The sequence below is a fragment of the Spermophilus citellus genome (assembly GCF_964194105.1).
Source record: "Spermophilus citellus genome assembly, chromosome: 6".
Lineage (NCBI taxonomy): Eukaryota > Metazoa > Chordata > Mammalia > Rodentia > Sciuridae > Spermophilus > Spermophilus citellus.
Genome location: NC_138187.1, coordinates 75,623,744 through 75,645,168, shown reverse-complemented (window position 1 = coordinate 75,645,168; position 21,425 = coordinate 75,623,744). Strand labels below are relative to the sequence as shown.

The 21,425-nt window shown below is 34.7% G+C and overlaps 1 protein-coding gene across 3 annotated transcripts in view; it reads right to left on the bottom strand.

Annotated features, from left to right (window-relative positions):
• The window catches only part of ARL5B (ARF like GTPase 5B), a 203,422-nt gene that overhangs the window by 165,271 nt on the left and 16,726 nt on the right, over window positions 1–21,425 (bottom strand). For all 3 annotated transcript variants that reach the window (XM_081298782.1, XM_081298781.1, XM_081298780.1), the window contains 3 exons: window positions 20,384–20,467; window positions 16,055–16,206; window positions 15,006–15,045 (listed from right to left, as the gene is read on the bottom strand). In XM_081298782.1, the coding sequence (XP_081154908.1) occupies window positions 15,006–15,045; window positions 16,055–16,206; window positions 20,384–20,467 (276 nt within the window). The remainder of the gene's footprint in view (window positions 1–15,005; window positions 15,046–16,054; window positions 16,207–20,383; window positions 20,468–21,425) is intronic.

Below are 21,425 nucleotides of genomic sequence, written 5' to 3'. Positions count from 1 at the left end.
CCATCGTCACGATACAGGATGCGAGGCAAGGCACTGCACTTGAGTGATCCTTGAAGTGGACCTCAAGGAGAGCATGTCCTATTGCATGCGGGTTAGACGCGTCCACGCCCCGTCCCACGAGAAAAGCGTCGGCTGATATGGTCTCAGATCTGGGGAAGGGCCCTCCTTGGGGCTGAGCCATACTATGCAGCCACTTCTGCACAGTGGGATAGGACCTCTACTCTCGCCTGTATTGTTTTTAGAAAACAAAAGGGGGAACTGTAGTGAGCCGTTTCTGCGGACTGCGGTCGCCATTACAAGATGGCGCTGGCTCGACTGTGGTTTGTGACAAACAACTCCTTAATTGGGAGAGTTGGTGCGTGGTTTTCTAACACCCTATGAGAAAGCTCCACGTGGCAGCTTCGCATTGGGGCTTGAGATGCTTTATTAAGGCTGGTAGGAGCATTCGGAGAGGAAGATGAAGAGGAGGAAGATGAAGAAGAGAGTAGAGTGGAAGAGATCTCGAGAACCTGAATAAACGACTGGAAGAAGATTCCCGGTGTTGCGTCTTCCTTGCAGGCAAGGGGGTCGCGACAGTAAATGGTGATTTATTTCCTACACTTACCTGTCTCCCCACTTTGGGAGCAACAGTTTGCTCTGTGACCTCAATTCTCTGATGAATCAGAGAAAAGTGGTTAGTTTTCAGGTTGCCCAGCAATTTTCTTGTTGTGAAGTGGCATTCACTATTCTATATTCATACATGCACAAAACATAATTTGGTCAATTTCACTGCCTGGTAACCCCCCCTTTTTTTTTTTCTTTTTGCCTCTCCTCCTCCCTCCTTCCATCCCCACCCTTCACTCTACTGATCTGTCTCCTATTGTTATGATCCCTCCTTTTTTTTCTAGCTTCCACATGTGAAAGAAAATATTTCACTGAACATGGACATGATGTCTGCCAGTTCCATTTTCCTGCAAATAACATAGATGCATCCCAGTGACATTTTTTTTTTTTAAACCAAAATCTTATTGCAAAGAGGCTGTTTTCAGATCCACTCATTACAAGGGAAAGTTGAAGTCTGTTCTGGCACATCAAGCAGATAGCTTTGAAGGATATAGGATAATAGCCCTGTTCCAATCACCTGTTTCTACTAATTTTGTTTAGTTTCAGTTCCGAATTTTAATATTTTTGACCAAAGGCAGTTATGAAGCTACTGAGATGAGACAAATGAGTTTTTAAGCTTTGATTTCTATAGTTCAAAAAGAACTATAGCTGAAACATGTTCCAAAGTGTGATGATAAATCGCATTCCAAAACCAGTTTGTTAAATAAAATTTTTAAACTGATTTCTGCTTTTTTGGGGGGTGGGGGGATACAGGGTATTGAGCCCAGGGGCTCTCTACCATTGAGTAACATCCTCAGTCCTTTTTTTCAGACAGGATGTCACTAGTTACCAGAGGCTGGCCTCAAACTTGGAATCCTTCTGCCTCAGCCTTCCAAGTTGCTGGGATTCAGGCAGGTGACAAGCTCCTGCATGTTTCTTTAGACTCTCAAACTGCAGTGTGCTTTCAAACCATCTAGAGGTACTTGAAAAAATGAACCTCCCCGGGCTCCACCTTCAGAGATTCAGTAAGACTGAGGAAAGACCCCATGATATGTGTTTTGACTTACAAAAGCCAGGTGTCCTAGTGGTCTGCCGACCAGTCATTAAGAAGATATTAAAAAAGCAGTAGATTCACCATCAGAAAACCTTAATTAGAATTCTAGTGCAGTCACTTAGCAGTACTAGGCCTGTGGCTAACATATGAGAATTTGGGTACAAAGATGACAACACCTGACTACTCATATTAACATTTATTTAGCAATTAATATGTTCTAGGCATTGCTCTAAGTGCTCTTCCTGACATACCTTGTTTAATGTTCTCAATAAACCTGAAGGTTTTTGAAGAAATTGAGGCACAAAATGGACAGCACATAGAATTATACATAGCTAGAACATAAATTACATAAATAATAGAACATAGTAAAGCTGTGATTCAGATACACTTAGCCTGCTCTCTTTACCTCTAAGTGTATCATACTTCAAATTGTCTGGATCAGTTCATTTACTCAATAGTTCTATGTCAACTCTGTAACCTTATTGGGTCCCTACTTCATCATAACTATTGCATTTACAAACTCAATTTATTATATTTTAAATTTTTTGTTAGAAATTCATAATGATTTTAGAAGCAACTGATGCAAAGGAGTTCATGAATTATGAAATACCTATGTCAGAATTAGTTTTCTAAACTGCTCCTTGAATCTACTTTTGAAATAATATCCTTAATAGCTTCTAAGATGGAGTATGTTTAGAAGCTGTGGAAACTGTATTCACACAATCATATGGCATCTTTTGTTGTTGTTGTTTGTGATAATAAGTGGGAGACATATGGTAATAGCAGAATGCAGGGTGGTGCCAGCTCACAAAATGACTGTTTATGGTATTATGGTTATTCTTTTTTTCTATTCAGTTTCAGCCTCCACCAACCCACTACACCCCCCCCCCCACACACACACATATACACATTCATGTTCATATTTGCATATGCTTCTGCTACCTGGCCAGAAGCTGGCCACCTGATCCATTCTGGACCAATCACAGTGCTTCTCCAACATGCTGGAAGGAAGTTTTTCTTTCCTGTGTTCTTAAAGTTGTTGGAATGTGAATCTAGAGTTGTTGGCAATAGGGTCTATGTCACAGAAGGAAAAAAAGCCTGCAAACGGTAGGAGGGAATGAAGCAGTGATCACCATAGTGGCAGAGATGAGAAGATCCTCTTGGTGTTTGCATCTCTAGATATGTTGTCCATAAAGCCAGATACCATTCCTGACTTCCCTGAAATTTGGTTATGAAAACCAAAGCTGTCCTCTTGTCTTTCTTTTTTTCTGTATTGTGGATTGAATCCAGGGATACTTTACCACTGAGCCACATCCCAAGCCCTTTTAAAATATTTAATTAAGAGATGGGGTATCATTGAGTTGCTAAGTGCCTTGCAAAATTGCTGAGCCTGGCTTTGAACTCTTGATCCTCCTACCTCAGCCTCCTGAGCGGCTGGGATTACAGGTGTGCACCATCACACAGGCTGTTTCTCATGAATGTTTGAGAAAACATTCTCATGAATGTTCCTGCCATTTGCAACCAGATGCTTACACTGGGCATGGAAAACAGATTTCCCAAAAAGATCAGCTGGTGACAGTTAAGACTGATCAGGAAAATTCATTATATTTGAGCATCCCACAACATTTGGAGAAATTTGGAAAAAATCATTTTGCTCAAAGACTTACTCTCAAAGATTGAGGCTAAGCATGGTTGCGTATGTCTGTAATTCCAGCGGTTCAGGAGACTGAGGCAGGAGGATTGCAAATTCAAAGGCAGCCTTAGCAACTTAGCAAGGCTCTAAGCAACCTCATGAGACCCTCTCAAAACAACAACAACAAAAAAGGCGGGGGGAGGCGCTGGGGATGTGCTCCATAATTAAACACCCTAGGTTCAATCTCCAATACCCGCCCCCCCCCCCCAAATTAAATTATTGACCTGTGCCTGCTGGTACATGCCTGTAATTCTAACTCCGGAGGATGACAAGTTTGGGGTCTGCCTGGGCAAATTAGCAAGTCTCTATCTCAAATTTTTAATAAAGGGCTGGGGATTTAGCTCCTCTGGGTTCAATCAATACCAAAAATACCCCCCCCCCAAAAAAAAGGTAAATATTTGAAAAGTGAGGAGGGGGAGGAAAGGAAAGGGGACTGAATTGGAGTGGGTCACATTCCATGCATGCATGATTTTTTTTGGGATGAACACAGCTACCATGTGTAACTAGAATGCTCTACTAAAAATAATAAAAGAAAGTGACCTGAAATCTATAACAAAGAAATTAATTTAAAAATTATGATAATTGTACTAGTTTGCCACACCTGCTGAAACAAAGTATCATAAATTGGGTGGCTTAAACAACAAGAACCTCAGTTCTGGAGGCAGAAGTTCAAAATCAACATGTCAGCAGGGTAGATTTCTTCTGATGTCTGTGAACAAAGGATCTGATCAGGCCTCTTTCCATGGTTGGTAGAATGCTATCTTCACATCATCTTAATGCTCTATATATCTTGTGTCCAAATTTCTCCTTCCACAGGTACACCAGTCACAGTGAATTAGGGCCTACTGTGTGACCTCATTTTAACTTTATTACCTCTGTAAACAATGTTTCTAAAAAAGGTCATATCATGAGGTACTCTGGGTTAGGACTTCATATAAATTTTAGGGGAGACACATTTCAACTCATAAGCCAGTTCTATTCTTATATGTATGTGTGGTTTTGTTTTAAATAAACTAATACTTAACTGTCCTCCAAAAGAAGTTCAACTTCTTTCTCAGGTAGTTCTTTCTATACTTCTGTTCGTCCCTCCTAAAACTATGTCTAATTTAGGAATATGATTGTATATGCTTAATGTCTTCTATTCAAAACTTATGGGTGTGGAAATGACTATGGTCGTATTAATTTACCTCCAGCAAACAGGTCTTTGGTTCGTATTACAGTGTGATTTTAATTTGCTTACCTCTCCACTTATATTGTAAGTTCCAAAAATGAAAGGTCCATGTTGAAATTTTTTTTCCCATTTTATGTACCCCCAGAGTTTGAACAAAGATGGGGCTCAATTGATACTGAGGAAAAATTTTCTAATTTTACTCTCAATGCCATAGGCTCCAGGGAACAGAAGAGATGAGTAGAAGATCAAATCCTCCTTTTTATTGGGTGAGGCAGTGGCATACAACTATAATCCCAGTTACTTTGAAGCTGAGGCAGGAAGATCACAAGCACAAGGCCAATCTGGGCAATTTAGCAAGACTCTGTCTCTAAATTTTAAAGGGGGACTTGTGGACGTAGCTCAGTGGTAGAATGCTTGCCTTGAATGGCAGAGCCCTGGGTTCAAGATCCAATACACAGAGCCTTTTTTCAACCCCATCAGATTTCTCCTTATCATAGTAATGTGTCCTTGGGTCATTCTGTGGGTTTTAGGGGAAATTAGTAACAACCCTAATCCCACCTCAGGAGCCCTTGAACATGAAACAGCCTCAAATACCCCTGAATGAGAATTGTTAACCATAACCACAGGAAATGGTCTATTTCTGCGGATACTGAGGACAGTAAGAAGTGGTAGGTGTACATGTGTTCACTTGTTGAATTGTACACACTCCTTTATGCACTTTATATAAGTTATGAATTTACAATAAGACCTCTAAAGTGCAAGAAGTAAAATGAAGAATCAATAAATGGGATGGTATGAAAGTAAAAAGCTTCTGTACAGGAAACAATTAAGGATGTGAAGAGCCTACAGAATGGGAAAAAAATCATTACCACCTGCATCTCAGATAGAGCATTAATCTCCAGGTTATACAAGGAACTCAAAAAACTTATCATCCCAAACCCAAATAACCCAATAAATAAAGGAGCAAAGGAATTGAGTAAGCACTTCACAGAAGAAATATGAATGGTCAAAAAATACATGAAAAAATGTTCAACATCTCCAGCAGTTAGAGAAATGCAAATTAAAACTACAATGAGATTCCGCCTCACTTAAGTCAGAATGGCAACTATCAAGAATACAAGTAATGGCCTGGGATTGTGGCTCAGTGGTAGAACACTTGTACCACCTGTGAGGCACTGGGTTGGATCCTCAGCACCACATAAAAATAAATAAATAAAATAAAGGAAATGTATCCATCTACAACTAAAAATATACATTAAAAAATAATAAAATAAAAGTTTTGTCCATCTATAGCTAAAAATCTTAAAGAATACAAGTAACAATAAATGTTGGTGAGGATGTGGGGAGAAAGGTACTCTCAAACATTGCTGGTGAGACTGAAAATTGGTGCGACCACTCTGGAAAGCAGCATGGAGATTCTTCAGAAAACTTAGAATGAAACCACCACTGGACTCAGTTATCCCACTCCTCAGCCTATACCCAAATAACTTAAAATCAGCTTATATAGTGATGCAGCCACATCAATGCTTACAGCAGCTCAACTCAAAATAAGCTATGGAAACAAACAAGGTGTCCTTCAACAGATGAATGGATAAAGAAAATGTGGTATATATGCACAACATAATATTACTCAGCCGTAAAGAAATGATGGCATTTGCCAGTAAATGGATGGAACTAGAGAATATATGGCTAAATGAAATAAGCCAGTCCCCCCAAAGCAAAGGCTGAATGTTCTGATATGTGAATGCTAACCCACAAGGGAGGATGGGGAGGGTAATAGAAGTCCATTGGATTAGACCAAGGTGATGAAAGGGAAGGGAGGTGGGGGAGAATAATAGGAGGGACAGTAGAATTAATCAGACATATAACTTTCCTACCCTTGTATTTGAATACACGAACAGGGAATAGCATCTTACTTAGAATAAGTTATACTCCATGTATGTATAATACGCCAAAGTGCATCCTACTGCCATGCAGAAATAACCATAATAATAAAAGAACCTACAGAATGGGAGAAATCTTTGCCAGTTACTCCTCTGACAGATAATTAATATTTAGAATATATAAAGAACTCAATATCAAGTCTGTAATCCCAGTTACTTGGGAGACAGAGGCAGGAGGATCCAAGTTTGAATCCAATGTGGACAACTTAATGAGATCATTTATCAAAATAAAAAATAAAAATGGCCAGGGATGTAGCTCAGTGGTAGAGAGATGCTGGCTGGGTTTAATCTCCAGCACCGCACAATAAACAAACTAATAAAATATATTTAGAGCAGACAAAAGGAACTCTTACACATCTATGGGTAAGAATGTAAATTAGTAGCACCACTAGGGAAATTAGCATGAGGTTCCTCCAAAAAAGAAGAATGAAATCACCATATGAAGCTATACCACTCTTTGGTAACTATATAAAAAAAAATTAAGGTCAGTATATAGAGATACATGCATACCTATGTTTATAGCAGCACAATTCACAACAACCAAGTCATAGAACCAGCTTAGGTATCCTCAACAGATGAATGGATAAGGAAATTTTGAGCTGTATATATATATATATATATATATATATATATAGAGAGAGAGAGAGAGAGAGAGAGAGAGAGAGAGAGAGAGAGACAGACACACACACACACACACAAACAGTGGAGTTTTATTCAGCAATAAAGATGAAATTATGCCAATTCCAACAAAAGTGAATGAAGCTGGGAAACATCCTGTTAAGTGAAGTTCAACTCAGAAGTCAAGGTCATGTATATTTTCTCTCATGTGGAAGCTAGAGAGGAAAAGGTGGAGGGAATCTCATGAAATTAGAAAGGAGCTGGACATGGTGGTGCATGCTGTAATCTCAGCTATTCTGGAAGCTGAGAAAGCTTCTGTACAGGAAACAATTAAGGACGTGAAGAGCACCTGGGGTATTAAATTAATCAAATTGTTATGTGCATATTATGAACATGTCACAATGAAACACACTATTCTGTATAATTATAATAAAACAATAAATTAAAATAATAAGATTGAAGAAATGAGCATTCTTAATACTAATAAAAAACAATAAACAAGCTGGGTGCAGTGGTGCACACCTGTAATTCCAGTGACTCTGAGAAGCTAAGAGGAGGATCAAAAGTTCAGTCAGCCTTAGCAACATACAAGGCACTCATCGACTCAGTCACACTCTGTCTCTAATATTTTTTTAAAGGGCTGAGAATGTGATTGAGTGCCCCTGGGTTTAATCTCCAGTACCAAATCAAACCAAACCAAAACCCACAACAACAACAACAAAACAACAGTAAATAATTTTGAATTTTTATATAAAGATTTTATACATGAAATGTTCTGGATGCTTTATTTGTAAAAGCAAAACAATTAGAAACAACCCAAATGTCTACCAACATGTGAGTGGATAAGCAAATTACAATACATCCATATGATGGAATATTATTCAGTAATAGAAAGGAATGAATTCCCCCATCCCCCACCCCTTAGTAGGAATTGAACTGAGGGATGCTTTACACTGAGCTATATCCTCAGCCTGTTTTTAATTTTGAGACAGGGTTTCCCTAAGTTGCTCAGGTTGGCTTTAAATTTATGATCCTCCTGCGTCAGCCTTTGGAGTTTCTGGGGTTACTGTCATGTGCCATAGCCCCTGACTCATCTCAATGTTTTAAAGAACATTAACTCAAGTAGATATACAGTGTAGATGATCCTGATAACATCCCAAAATGGAGTATACACAACTCCTTGGATTTCCTTCCCCAGGGATTCTCCTTCTCTGATGAATGTACCTTCTACTTAACCAGTTGTTTGGATCAGAGAGGGTAACTGACCCAATGCCAGCTAATAAATCAATTTTCCTGGAAAATACGGAATTGTATCTAAGTATCTAACAATAATCTGACTTCTCCCTTACACAAAAATAAACTTATACATTGTCTACCATGTGGACTAAGAAACAGAAATACAGTTGGAAGACTGAGAAAGAGGTAAGCAAGAGAAAAGCATAATTTCCTGGTTTTTCCCCAGTGTTGCAGTCTGGTTCCAGTCTGTTCTAGAAAAATGACCTTGGGTGTCATGATCCCTTACCACATGACTTTTCTAATAAAATTCATCCTTTGTGAACTTAGATGAATTTCTATCACTTCCAATAAAAATATTGTTAAAACATATTTTATCGTTAAAAGAAAACACTGGGTCACTTCATATTGGAAAAGTAATTATTTATTATGACAAAAATAAAACTGTTGACTGAAAACAAATGAATGTTACACTATATTGCACCATGATTGTAAATGACCCAAAACCTGTTTAAAAGATGAACATTCCAGAGCAAACAGCATCCTTTTACTTAGATAAGTAGGCATGCAAGCAACTCATTATGACATAATTGTAGAAATAATCATGAGAACCAGCCACCTGAACTTAACATATAAAATGCATTTCACAATAGTAATAAAGTATTAAAATGACAAAAACATGTCTTTTAAACAACCCACCATCAGAAGAACATGCTTTGAACCATTTGCAGGAAGTGATGATGTGAATCATTAATTACCTTTGCAATTTTCTTGGTTAATGCTTATAATCTTGAACCAATGGCATACATTTCAGTTGCTTGGTTAGGGTTCAGAGCAATTTGTGGTGTGAAGGATATTTTTTCTTTCCTCAGAACTACTGCAGGGGGCCCACAGAGAGATCTGACTCAAAATTTTGACCTTATAATGCCATTTGTATTTGTTCAGGCTGATTAACTAAGATATACTGTTTATTGCAAAAAGCTTGAATCTTTATGGATACAATTTAAATTTTAAGAAATGAACATAAATATAAATACACACATTTTAATGTAGTTGTACATTCTGAGGCAAGAAGTATATTGAATACGGGACCTAATGCTTCCTCTTTAATGGTCTAAAGCACCAATTTATGTTAAGATGGCAATGTGTGATTATAATCATTATACTCTGATTAGAATAAGTGCAAGAGCAAGGCTGTAACTGCTTTTAGTTTTTTTTTTTTTTTAAATTATGCTCTGTGGACTAGATGAACATGATAAACTTTATAACAATCCAATAACTGAAAAAAATAACAACAACCATCATTTCACACTTTCAATGAAACAGTAGCTCAACTTTTTAAAAACCAAAATTACAAAATTTCATAACCCACACTGAAAGTTTACTCCAAGAGAATAAAAGAGGGGTTTCAAGTCTTTCAAGTCCCTGAATTTCCTGAGGGAAAATGTAAGATTAAAAATGATTATAGTCTTTTAGGGGATAAAACATGCAAAGAAACTGAGATCAAATGGTAGTCATTTGCTATTTTAACCAATATTGACGGAAATATATTCACAGAATACTACAACCACTCAAATTAAAGGATTTTCCTTTCCCTTATTCTATTTAACTAATTAAATATTGAATGAGTATTGGCTCATTTGCTTTAATGAAAACTGTATGTGAATCTGAGACATCATGTTAGCCCTGCTGGTAATAAACAATTAAGAATAAAACAAAAATCTCTTAAGGAATTCGATTCCTTAGTTGTGAATTTTGCATATTTCAAACACAGTTTGGGTGAATGGGGTATTATGGGATGGTGTAACATCCCACAAACTTGAGCAAAGCACCTTGTGGACTGAAAAATGAGGTAACTTTTTAATTAAAAATTTACAAGTTGGTGCAAGAAAACATTTCCACTCTTTCAGAACGTTGTTTTCCTTTTTCTTTTCTTTCTTCTTCCTTTTCTTTGGGGGGGGCGGGGTGAGTACTGGGGACTGAACCCAGGGGCACTGTACCATTAGTGACATCCCCAGCACCTTTTTGTTTTTTTTATTCTGAGATGGTCTTAGCGTCACTTAGGGCTGGTCTTGAATTTATGAACCTCCTGACTCAGCCTCTCTCATGCTGGGATTGTAGGTATGTGCCACTGACCCTAGCCAGGACTTTGTTTTCTATTCCAAAAGCCACGCAGAGCACATTATATTATCTCTTCATTTTCAGGAGAACATTTAGATAGATTACTGGTTAAGGGGCGGGGGTGGGGGATAGGTGGCAAGGAAAAGATGCCTGTATGTGACTATAGTTCCAAAATCTGAAAACGTAACCAGTCTTCAATTTTTTTGGTGACATTAAAAATAATACAGGTCAACTAGTTCTACAGTAAACTATTATATACTTTCTAGTAATTACAAGTGCCTTAAATAGGAGGGGGAGAAATTCATTCTTCCATTCACATTTTCTTATCTAATATCCTTTTAAAGATTTTATATCTATCTTTAATTTCAAATATTCAGAATTTGTTTCTAATAGCATTCAAATTAACACTATCCAAACATTTCATCAAAGCACATATATTTAAAGCTGACTCTAGGCCAACTGAATACATCCCCCCCCCCAAATTTAAAATGTAGAAGTTGAACATATTTTTCACACTGACCTTTTCTAAAATAGGTTTGGTTACCAAAAATTCTTAAACTATACATTTTTTGAGGAGGAGCCTAGCTTTTGGGTTGTCTTCACAGTTAAAATCAATGAATAATGATGAGACACTATTGGAAAATTTAACCTTCAATATAAAAAAGTTTCAAATTTATGCAGACATTTATAAAACAAGAACAGTCTGTCTACAGTATATTTTCAATACTAAAAAGTTAAACAGAATTGTAGTTTGGGGTAGCATTTATAGGCAATAAACTGAACTAACCACTTCCATCCAATTAGTAAAGCCAGGAAAATGAGCGAGATAAATTTTCCAGAAGAAGGTATTTCCAATATACACCGATGTTTTTTAAGCAGTATATTATTTTCTATGCAATATGGCTTGTTTTCTCTTTTGTATTATCATTAGCCATTAATTCAATTTAAGTTGAATAGTAGTTATTAAATTTCCTACTTGTTTGAATAATAAATGAGTGATAAGGGGGTAGGAATCAAATAATAAATGAGTATGATTTCAAAGTTTTTTTGGTTCAAAGCCATAAATTAAGAATTTAAGAGAAATGCCAATAAAACTTATACATATATATGTACAGGACTGGTACACTTTCCTAAAGTACATTTATGGATTAAGTGAGTGCTATTCAGAAACAATTTCATCTATAATTTGTCCTACAACACTAGACCAAAAAGAAAAAAAAAAAGCTTCTATTGTTTTCTTCAAAATTTTCTTTGCTTTGAGCATTCCATGGCTCTTCAGAGGCTACTGTAAATGGCATTGCCTATATTACTGCTTCCATAAGAAAATAATTATTTTCTCTTTATTTTATAGATAATAAAAGTTCAATTATGCTTAATCAAAGTGATTATGGCTATAGGGGTGGTGACATTTAGAAATTTTCAGCACTGAAATTTGTATTATCTTTCCTCTAATGAATACAGAATAAAATATACCTTTAAGCATACTAATATAAGAACTTAAAAGCAAAAATTACATTTTATGTGTGTGTGTGTATATATATATATAATATTTCAGGTTTTAAGAAATTAAATTACATTAACAATATCAAGTATATTCCCTTATTAAAAAAGGACAGTTAATTCTAAAAGAGTTCTCAAGTGAGTTTCAAACAGCAAAATCTCAGAATTAAGAAAGATACCATATTTGAACTTGCAAAAGCAAGTACATTTTAATTTTAACACAATGAAAATATTTTCCTTAAAATTTAAATTCTTTGGGGTTAGGGTAGAGTGCTTGCCTAGCACCTGTGAAGCACTGGGTTCTATCCTCAGCATCACATAAATAGATAAAAAATAAAGGTATTGTATCTATCTTCAACTAAAAAAACAAAACAAACAAACAACAAAAACCCCCACAAAACTTTAAATTCTTTATCCTCCAATTAAAAATAAAATGTATAATAATCTCCTGAAGGTAATGTGTGTTGCGTTTCTTACTTCCCACTTATTAGAAACTTTGCTAGGCAATATGTGGAGTGGACAGAGAGGGTAAAAGCTCAAATTATTCCCTTGTTGAACTAATTAGCTGCTGACTTCTAAAGAACAGGTATAATACAAAATTAAGAACTTATCTCAAATATGAATAAAGGCACTAATCACAAATTTACATTTTTCAAATAATATATGTTGGCTGTTTATAATGAATAAAATCAATGCTTCAGTATTAGATACTTGCTTAAGTAAAGACATTCTCTTGGAGTAAAGGATGATCAGTTTTCATACTATGTAACAGGAAAGATCTAACAAAAACCTTTTAAAAAGTTTTCTATGAACTTCCTAATTGAACTTTTCCCAATCGTTGGCACAAAGTCTACTTGAATGATGACTTCCTCCTCAACAAACAGCTAACACAGATCACTTCTAATCCAAAAATAACAAAACGGTTTAAAAAAATTACTTAGAAAATTAAATAGTGAATCTTAGACTCTCCTAGTATAGCTGTTTGACAAAATACAATCAACTATTAAAAAACACTTTCAATATAATGCTGATGTGGTAATATAAAAAATAAACATGTAATTTGATAGAAGAGAACTGAACCAGCCAATCTTATTGGATACATGAAGGCAGATAATTATTTCATAAGAATACTGGAGTACTAAATATACTTTTTCTCTCAGGATAGGTTCGAGAATTTTCCTTAGTACTTATGGTAAACAACAAAACCAAGTAGAAATTCAGGCAAAGTGTGCTTTAGGCAAATGGTATTTTCTTAATTCCCATCTCCCTCCACCACCATCACTCACAACACACACACACACACATACAACATACACACACCCCACAAAGCATCTGTATTGATTTATATCTGCTTTTCTCACTTGTTCTTGATTATGGGTTATATTAAAACTAAACTAAACTAAGCCACTACTTGGTATAGAATAATTAATTAAAAGGTTCAAAATAAAGTTAGTTATTTTCCAAAGTCCAGAAAGCTTTCTCTTGGCCATTTTTCTGTTTGAGGGCATGCTACCACTAAACAACTCAGAAAAGTGTTATCAAGTTTATCTCAATTAATTAATCTCAATATAGTAAACAAAATATACCTGAAAACAGCAAAATTTAAATTCATTTACAAATAAAATATTAAAATTAAAATACCACTTTTGAACAGATATTTTGATACTCTTATGAACACTGAATCTTATTTTTGATCCAAAAGAAAAAAATACTGCAAGAATGGAATAATATTCTCTAAATATATGTTCTATACCTTCTTTAGAGCAAAATCACACATTTGAAATAAAAGAATTCAAATTCCTGTCCTCCCTCTTAATTGAAAATATGCAATGCTTACATACTCATATTAGACAACTGCCTCAAAACCTTTTTAATGCTATCCAATAAACTTTTGATTATGACGTTTCCTGCACTTTGATCTCTGAATTTATGTGGTGTTAAGAATACTAACTTTGAGTATTATAGTAATATTATAAAAGCTAGAATTAAATTTAGCAGCTTCCTATAAGATTTTAGAACATGAAGTATACATAACTCAAAGATGGCAACTGTTTCAAGGCTACTCCATACAACATTCTCAAAAAATATTTAAAGAAAGCCCCATGGTTTTTTAACATTCTGCTGGTGGCAAAAATGCTATTACAGACACTAAATTTTAAGGAAAAAACAAGGACTATTCATACTTCTGCTTTAGTTACTGTCCAAAGCAGATGCGATGTTTTCTTCAAATAATAGCTGAAATTTTGTGGATAACAGAGTTTTGCAAATTGATAGTAAAATAGATTCAGATGTCATATTTTAATTTTAGTGCTGGTGTGCTTTAATAATTTCTGATTATTACCAGATTAATCCAACAGTATTTACCATCCATGCCAGGCTTTCAAATAAATATTTTACCTGGATTAGTTTTTACCAAATGTTGTAAGCACAAAAGTGAACTCAATTTCTTTACATAAATTGATAGTCCACTTAATTTCCATGCTAATAGCAACTTACAATTCTTCCATAAAATGCAATATGTGAGGGAATTAAAGGCAAATATTCATGATGGATAATCTTTCTTATATGTATCTTCTAGGCAGATTTATTTCTTTAGAATAAAGTCTGTCAAAAAGATAAATGATTCATAAAAAGAACAAATATTTAGTGCTGGAAAAATTTGGAAGTAGTACCTGATAATTTCCACTAAAATTCTGTCAAAACTGGAAGGAGGGAGTGGTGATCATGAATGGAAAGAAATTGGTCATAAAGGTTATAACAATACTTTTGAAAACATTAAACATATGACAAACATTTTTTACAAGGCAGTCACTGAATAATTAGAATACAGAATAAGCAGTCAGAAGAGTTCTGTTGCTGAAAACAGTTATGCATTATGTTCATCCAACTGAAGATTAGTGCATTTAAAAAAAGTTAAGAAAAAATCTTTTATGTTCCAGTTCAGCTGCACTTGATTCAAGTGTTGCTCATAGAGGTTTGTGTTGTTATAAATTAAACATGCTGCTGCCTCAGCAGCCAAAGGTACTAGGAAAAATGTTCATGTCATAGAATAAATAGAGCAGTCTCTTTCAAGCTAAAAAGTTATCTTACGCCAATCCGGGAGGTCATCCACTCTAGACCTTGGCATAACCTACACAAAGAAAGAAGTATTTTTAAAATTAATAAAAGATTCACTTAAAATGATTTTAAATCATTATGAGTCATTGTGGGAAACTGCTTTACTTTCATCTTGAAGATACAGCTTTGGCAGTTTTGACATGAAGACTACAAATGCCCCTCCCCTTTAACTGAAACCACTTGGAAAAAAAAAAAAAAGGGCAAGAACTTCACCTTACCCTCTTAAACTCTAAAGAATGAAATACCTACAGACAACCTTAAAATCATGGGTCAAAGCATTTCTATAACACATCTATTATACTGCAAGCATTTCTAAGGAGAAAACTAAGAAGTTACGTTGATATGAAGAAAAACAAGTTCCTAGATATAAACTATATAATCTATGTATAACACACCTTGGCTTAATACCCACTTTCAAATTCTTAGAAAAGAATACACCACAATGGCATTTATCTCAAATGTTTCTTGTCTAGAAAAATTTCTTGTCTCCCAAAAAGGCTTCTGATAATAAAGGAGATGTATACTTGTGAAAAACTGGAAGCTTGAGTTTAAGTCCTTGCATAAAATATATAATTTCTTTAAACATTCTGTTCCTTTATAGTTCAGGTGATATAATAGTTTTCTCTCACTCAAAAAATTTATAAATGAACAATAAAAATTTTGGACTGTGAAAATTTAATTCAAAACTTATTGCTAGACATGGTGAACCACACCTGTAATCCTGGTGACTCAATAGGTTGAGGCAAGAGGATTCAAGTTTGCGGTCAGCCTGTGTAACTTAGCTAGATATAAATAGATAAAATAAAAATTATTGCTTTTTTCTAGCTAAATATTACATTTACATTAAAAATTATAAAAAAGTTATAATTTTGTTTACTAAAATAATGCAACCCTCTAAGTCTGAGATACAGTATAAAAACCACCTTAATAACAGTAAAAGAAACAAAGATCCAAGAAGGAAACAGGTTTGCCTAAAAAAGTTGAAAGGACCCATATCTCCCCTCAGGTTGATTAACACTTACCCTTCTCCTGTTAAAGCACAGCAAGACTGAATGTGCCATGGATGATCCTTAATTGAACTAAGGGTGAGGTATTTAGAGATTTCAGCTGCCGTCATACACCCTTTCATATCCTGTTTATTTGCAAAGATAAGGACTGCAGCTTTCCTTAAATCCTGCGATCAATAAAAAATCTCTATTATGTGAGATATTATTAGTCAAACTAAAATAATGAAGTAAAAGTGTAAAATATACTCAGCAGACAGTTATAATGGAATGTCCCTACTTTAAAATGATCAGGCACTAATAATTAATTTTAAAATTTTGTTGAAATAAAAATAATCTCCATCACAATTTAATGGCTCAGTCTAACAAAGACAGATTAACATAAATCAGATAGTTAAAAGTTTTATCTTTATATTTGGGCAAACAGAATTAAATTAAAAATAAAATATACAGATAGTCTTGGTGGTACACAACCATAATTCCAGCTTCTCAGGAGGCTGGGGCAGGAGGATTGAGTTCAAAGGAGCTTCAGTAACTTAGGGAGGCACTATGCAACTCAGTGAGACCCTGTCTCTATTTAAATATAAAAAAGGGCTAGAGATGTGGCTAAGTGGTTAAGTGCCCCGGGGTTCAATCCCTGGTGGTGGTGGTGGGAATATACCAGAATCTGAAATATAGACATATGGCTAAATTTCAATGTTGTGAAAAGAACTGAAATAAAAAAATACACATAATAAGTATAAGAGGTTTAAAGAAGAGGTACAGTAAAACACAGTAAAAGTATAAAAATAAGCAAAGAAATAACAATCACTACTTTTAGGATACTGGACAACCTCTGAGAGAAAAATCACATCAAAAGGTTTCATAAGAATATTTGTTAGAGGGGAGTTACGGGAGACAAAGGAGTATGGGGGTAGGAAGGACAGTAAAATGAATCAGATATTATTACCCTATGTGCATATATAACTACATGACTGATGTGATTCTACATCACCTACAACCAGAAGAATGAGAAGTTATCCTCCATTTATGTATGATGTGTCAAAACGCACTCTACTGTCATGTGTAACTAATTAAAGAAGAATGTTACAATGATCTCATTATTCATTAAATAATTTAATAATTATAATACTTGGGGAAAGACTAAAGGTTTTCTTTTTTCATATCTCACTTATCACACTTTATTCTAAGGCATGCATAAGAAATTTCAATGTGGAAAAAAACACTGCAGAAACAGTAGTAGCCTATAAATTAATGTCAGGCTTTTTTATGTTTGCAAAAGTAATCAAATTTTGATGTCAAGATTTTCAATATGTACTCATGATTTTCTAATATATTGGAGTACCGATTTTCAAAGTAGCTTCTAATTATCAATTGTATTTCAAGCAATGTCTGTGGTGTTATTTCCTTTTCCACATCAGGAATTTTAGTAGTTTGAGTTTTCTCTCTTTTTCTTCATTAGCTTGGCTAAGATTTATCAATATTATTTATTTTTTCAAAGAACCAACATTTTATTTCATTGATTTTTTTGAATCTATACTCAAATAAAATAGAAAATCATGAAGACATCAACAAATTTCTAGACACATGATCTTCCTAAATTGAATCAAGAGGATACAGAAAATTCAACAGATCAATTTCAAGCCATCAAAAGCCTACCAGCAAAGAAAAGTCCAAGTCTAGATGGCTTCTCAGCCAAGTTCTACAAGACCTTCAAAGAACTTAAACAAATACTCCTCAAATTATTCCATGAAACAGAAAAGGAGAGAACCCTTCCAAACTCACTCTATGAAGCTACTATCACCCTGATACCAAAACCAGACAAAGACACATCAAGGAAAGAAAACTTCAGACCCTATAAATATCCTTGATGCACATAGATAAAAAAAAATCTTAAAATAATGGCAAATAGCATACAAAACATATTTAAAAAATACTGAACCATGATCGGGTAGGATTCATTTCAAGGATGCACGGTTGGTTCCACATACAGAACCAAATAAAAATAATATATTACATCAACAGACTGAAAGACAAGATCACATGATTATCTCAATAGATGCAGAAAAAGCATTTGATGAAATTCAGTATTCATTCATGTTCAAAACAGTAGAAAAACTAGGGATAAAAGGAACATATATCAACATTATAAAAGTACCTGTGCTACACCCAAGGCCAATATCATGCCAGATGGAGAAAACTTGAAAGTATTCCCTCTAAACTCTGGAACAAGACAGGAATCCCCTCTTTCACCACTCCTATTCGATATAGTCATCGAAACCCCAGCAGGGCAATTAGATAGAATAAATTAAAGGAATATGAATAGGAAAAGAAGAGCTCAAACTATCCCTATTTGTCAATGACATGATTCTATATACAGAAGACTCAAAAACCTCCAGCAGAAAGCTTCTAAAACTCATAAATTATTTCAGCAAAGTAGCAGGGTATGCAATCAACACCTATAAATCAATTGCATTCCAATACACTAATGATGAATCAGCTGGAAAAGATCTCTACAATGAAAACTACAAAACACTAAAGAAAGAAATTGAAGAAGACCTCAGAAAAATGGAAAGATCTCCCATGTTCTTGGATACGCAGAATTAATATTGTCAAAAAGGCAATACTACCAAAAGCGCTATACAGATTTAATGCAATTCCTATTAAAATTCCAATTATGTTGTTCCTAGAAACAGAAAAAGCAGTCATGAAATTCATTTGGAAAAATAAGAAGCCCAGAATAGCCAAAACAATCCTTAGTAAGAAAAGTGATGCAGGAGGTATCACAATACTAGACCTCGAATTATACTATAGAGTTATCATAACAAAGATGGCATGGTATTGGCACAAAAACAGACATGAAGATCAAAGGAATCATACGTACAGTTTCCTCATACTTGACAAAGATGCCATAAACATACATTAGAGAAAAGAGCCTCTTCAACAAATGGTGCTGGGAAAACTGGAAATCCATATGTAGCAAAATGAAATTAAACTCCTGTCTCTTGCCCTGCGTAAAATTCAACTCAAAGTGGATCAAGGACCTAGGAATGAGACCACAGACTCTGAATCTACTAGGAGAAAATGTAGGCCCAGCTCTCTATCATGTCGGCTTAGGAACTGACTTCCTCAATAAGACCCCCAAACGCAAGAAGTAAAATGAAGAATTAATAAATGGGATGGTATTAAACTAAAAAGGAAACAATCAAGAACATGAACAGAGAGCCTACAAAATGGGAGAACATTTTTACCACCTGCACCTCAGATAGAGCATTAATCTCCAGATAAAAACTCAAAAAACTTAACATCAAAAAGCCAAATAACCCAATAAATAAAGGGGCAAAGGAACTGAACAAGCACTTCACAGAGTAAGAAATACAAATGGCCAAAAAAATATGAAAAAATGTTCAACATCTCTAGCAATTAGAGAAATGCAAATTAAAACTACACTGGGATTCCATCTCACTCCAGTCAAAATGGCAAGTATCAAGAATACAAGTAACAAACAATGTTGGCAAGGATGTGGGGAAACAGATACACTCAAACATTGCAGGTGGGACTGCAAATTGGTGTAACTACTCTGGAAAGCAGTATGGAGAGTCCTTAGAAAACTTGGAATGGAACTACCATTCAATTCAGTTATCCCACTTCTCTGTCTATAACCCAAAGGATTTAAAATCAGCACACTACAGTGACAGTCACTACAATGCTTACAGCAGCTCAATTCATAATAGCCAAGCTATGGAAACAACCTATGTGTCCTTCAAGAGATGAATGGATAAAGAAAATGTGGTATATATACACAACGGAATATTACTCAGCCATAAAGAACAAAATGATAACATTTGCCAGTAAATGGATGGAACTGGAGTATATATGCCTAAATGAAATAACCTAGTCCCCCAAAATCAAAGGCTGAAATTCTCTCTGACATATGGATGCCAACCCACAAGAGAGAGTGGGAGAGGAAGAATAGAAGTCCACTGGATTAGAGAAAGGAAGGAAATGAAGGAAAGGTAGGGGGAATGAGAAGGACAGTACAAATTAATCAGACATCACTTTCCTAGCCTTGTATTTGAATATATGACCAAGGTAACTCTGCATCATGTACTATCACAAGAATAGGATTCTAATCAGAGTAAGTTATAATCCATGAATGTTTAATATGCCAAAAGACACTCTATTAGTCATATATATCTAAAAAGAACAAATAAATTTTTCAATATGTAAAATTTTACTAATGATGAAATAACCAATACCACTGTATACTAATCATTATAAAAAAGCAAAACCAATATACAGAGACCTGACACCATTATTTTTTGAAGATATGTTTTCAAAACTTACCTCATGAGCCAACATTCTGTATAATTCTTCTTTCGTAATAGCTAGTCGTTCCCTGTCAATACTATCAACAACGAGAATGATGAACTAGAAGACAATTAAAAAAAAAGAAAGTAAGTAAGTTGAATGTGATGGTGAAAAATTTTCTAATTTACTCAAGTGATATTAGTAGCTTCTTCACATAGCATCGTCATTCCTATAAAATAGATAGTGCTATTTTTAGTCACCAAGAGCTTACAGAGTACAAAATGTTAATAATAAGATGATAATTGATAATTTTAATAAACAAAAACTGTAACCAAGTTTATTTGTTAAAGTGCTTTTTGAATATATACTATGCTTTTAAATGTGAATAAAATTGATTTATAAAAAGAAACAGTAATTTAAAGAATACTTTCACTAAAACATTACTCTATTATTCATTTACTAATAATCAGCTATATATTTATGAGACAGTCTCCCACTTATTGGAAAGAAAAAGTTAAAACACATTAAGAATAATACTAATGTATTGGGAAGGTTTGCATTTCTGTAATCACAGCTACTCCAGAGGCTGAGGCAAGAGGACAACTGGAGTAATCCACTGGTGAAGGTGTACACGAAAAAAAATTTGGTCTTGCAAACAAAAATACAAGGAACTTCAAACTAAAATAAAAACAAAGAATGAAAGTAACTTTGCTAGGTAAAAAAAAGATAGTAAGAAAAGGCATATAGCTCAAACACCTTATACAGAAGATAAATTTTAAAAATGAGATTATATGGTGCTAAAGATTATGTAAAGTAGGGTGGTAATCTAAGATAAGATAGAAAAGATGGAGTTAAGTTATAGAAATGACCTTAAAACTAGAGAGAGACAACTAGAGCAATCTAAATGTAAACTGAGAAGGGTTTAAGACAAAAGAAAAGAGAAAGAAATACAGCAAAGGAAGAATGGACAGAATACCAAGAATTACATGTGAGTTAATGAGAGAAAGATGTCAGGAATTAACTCCTTAGATTATAATGTACCTTTTGGATGTCAGTCACTTCAATGCAAAGAATTTTT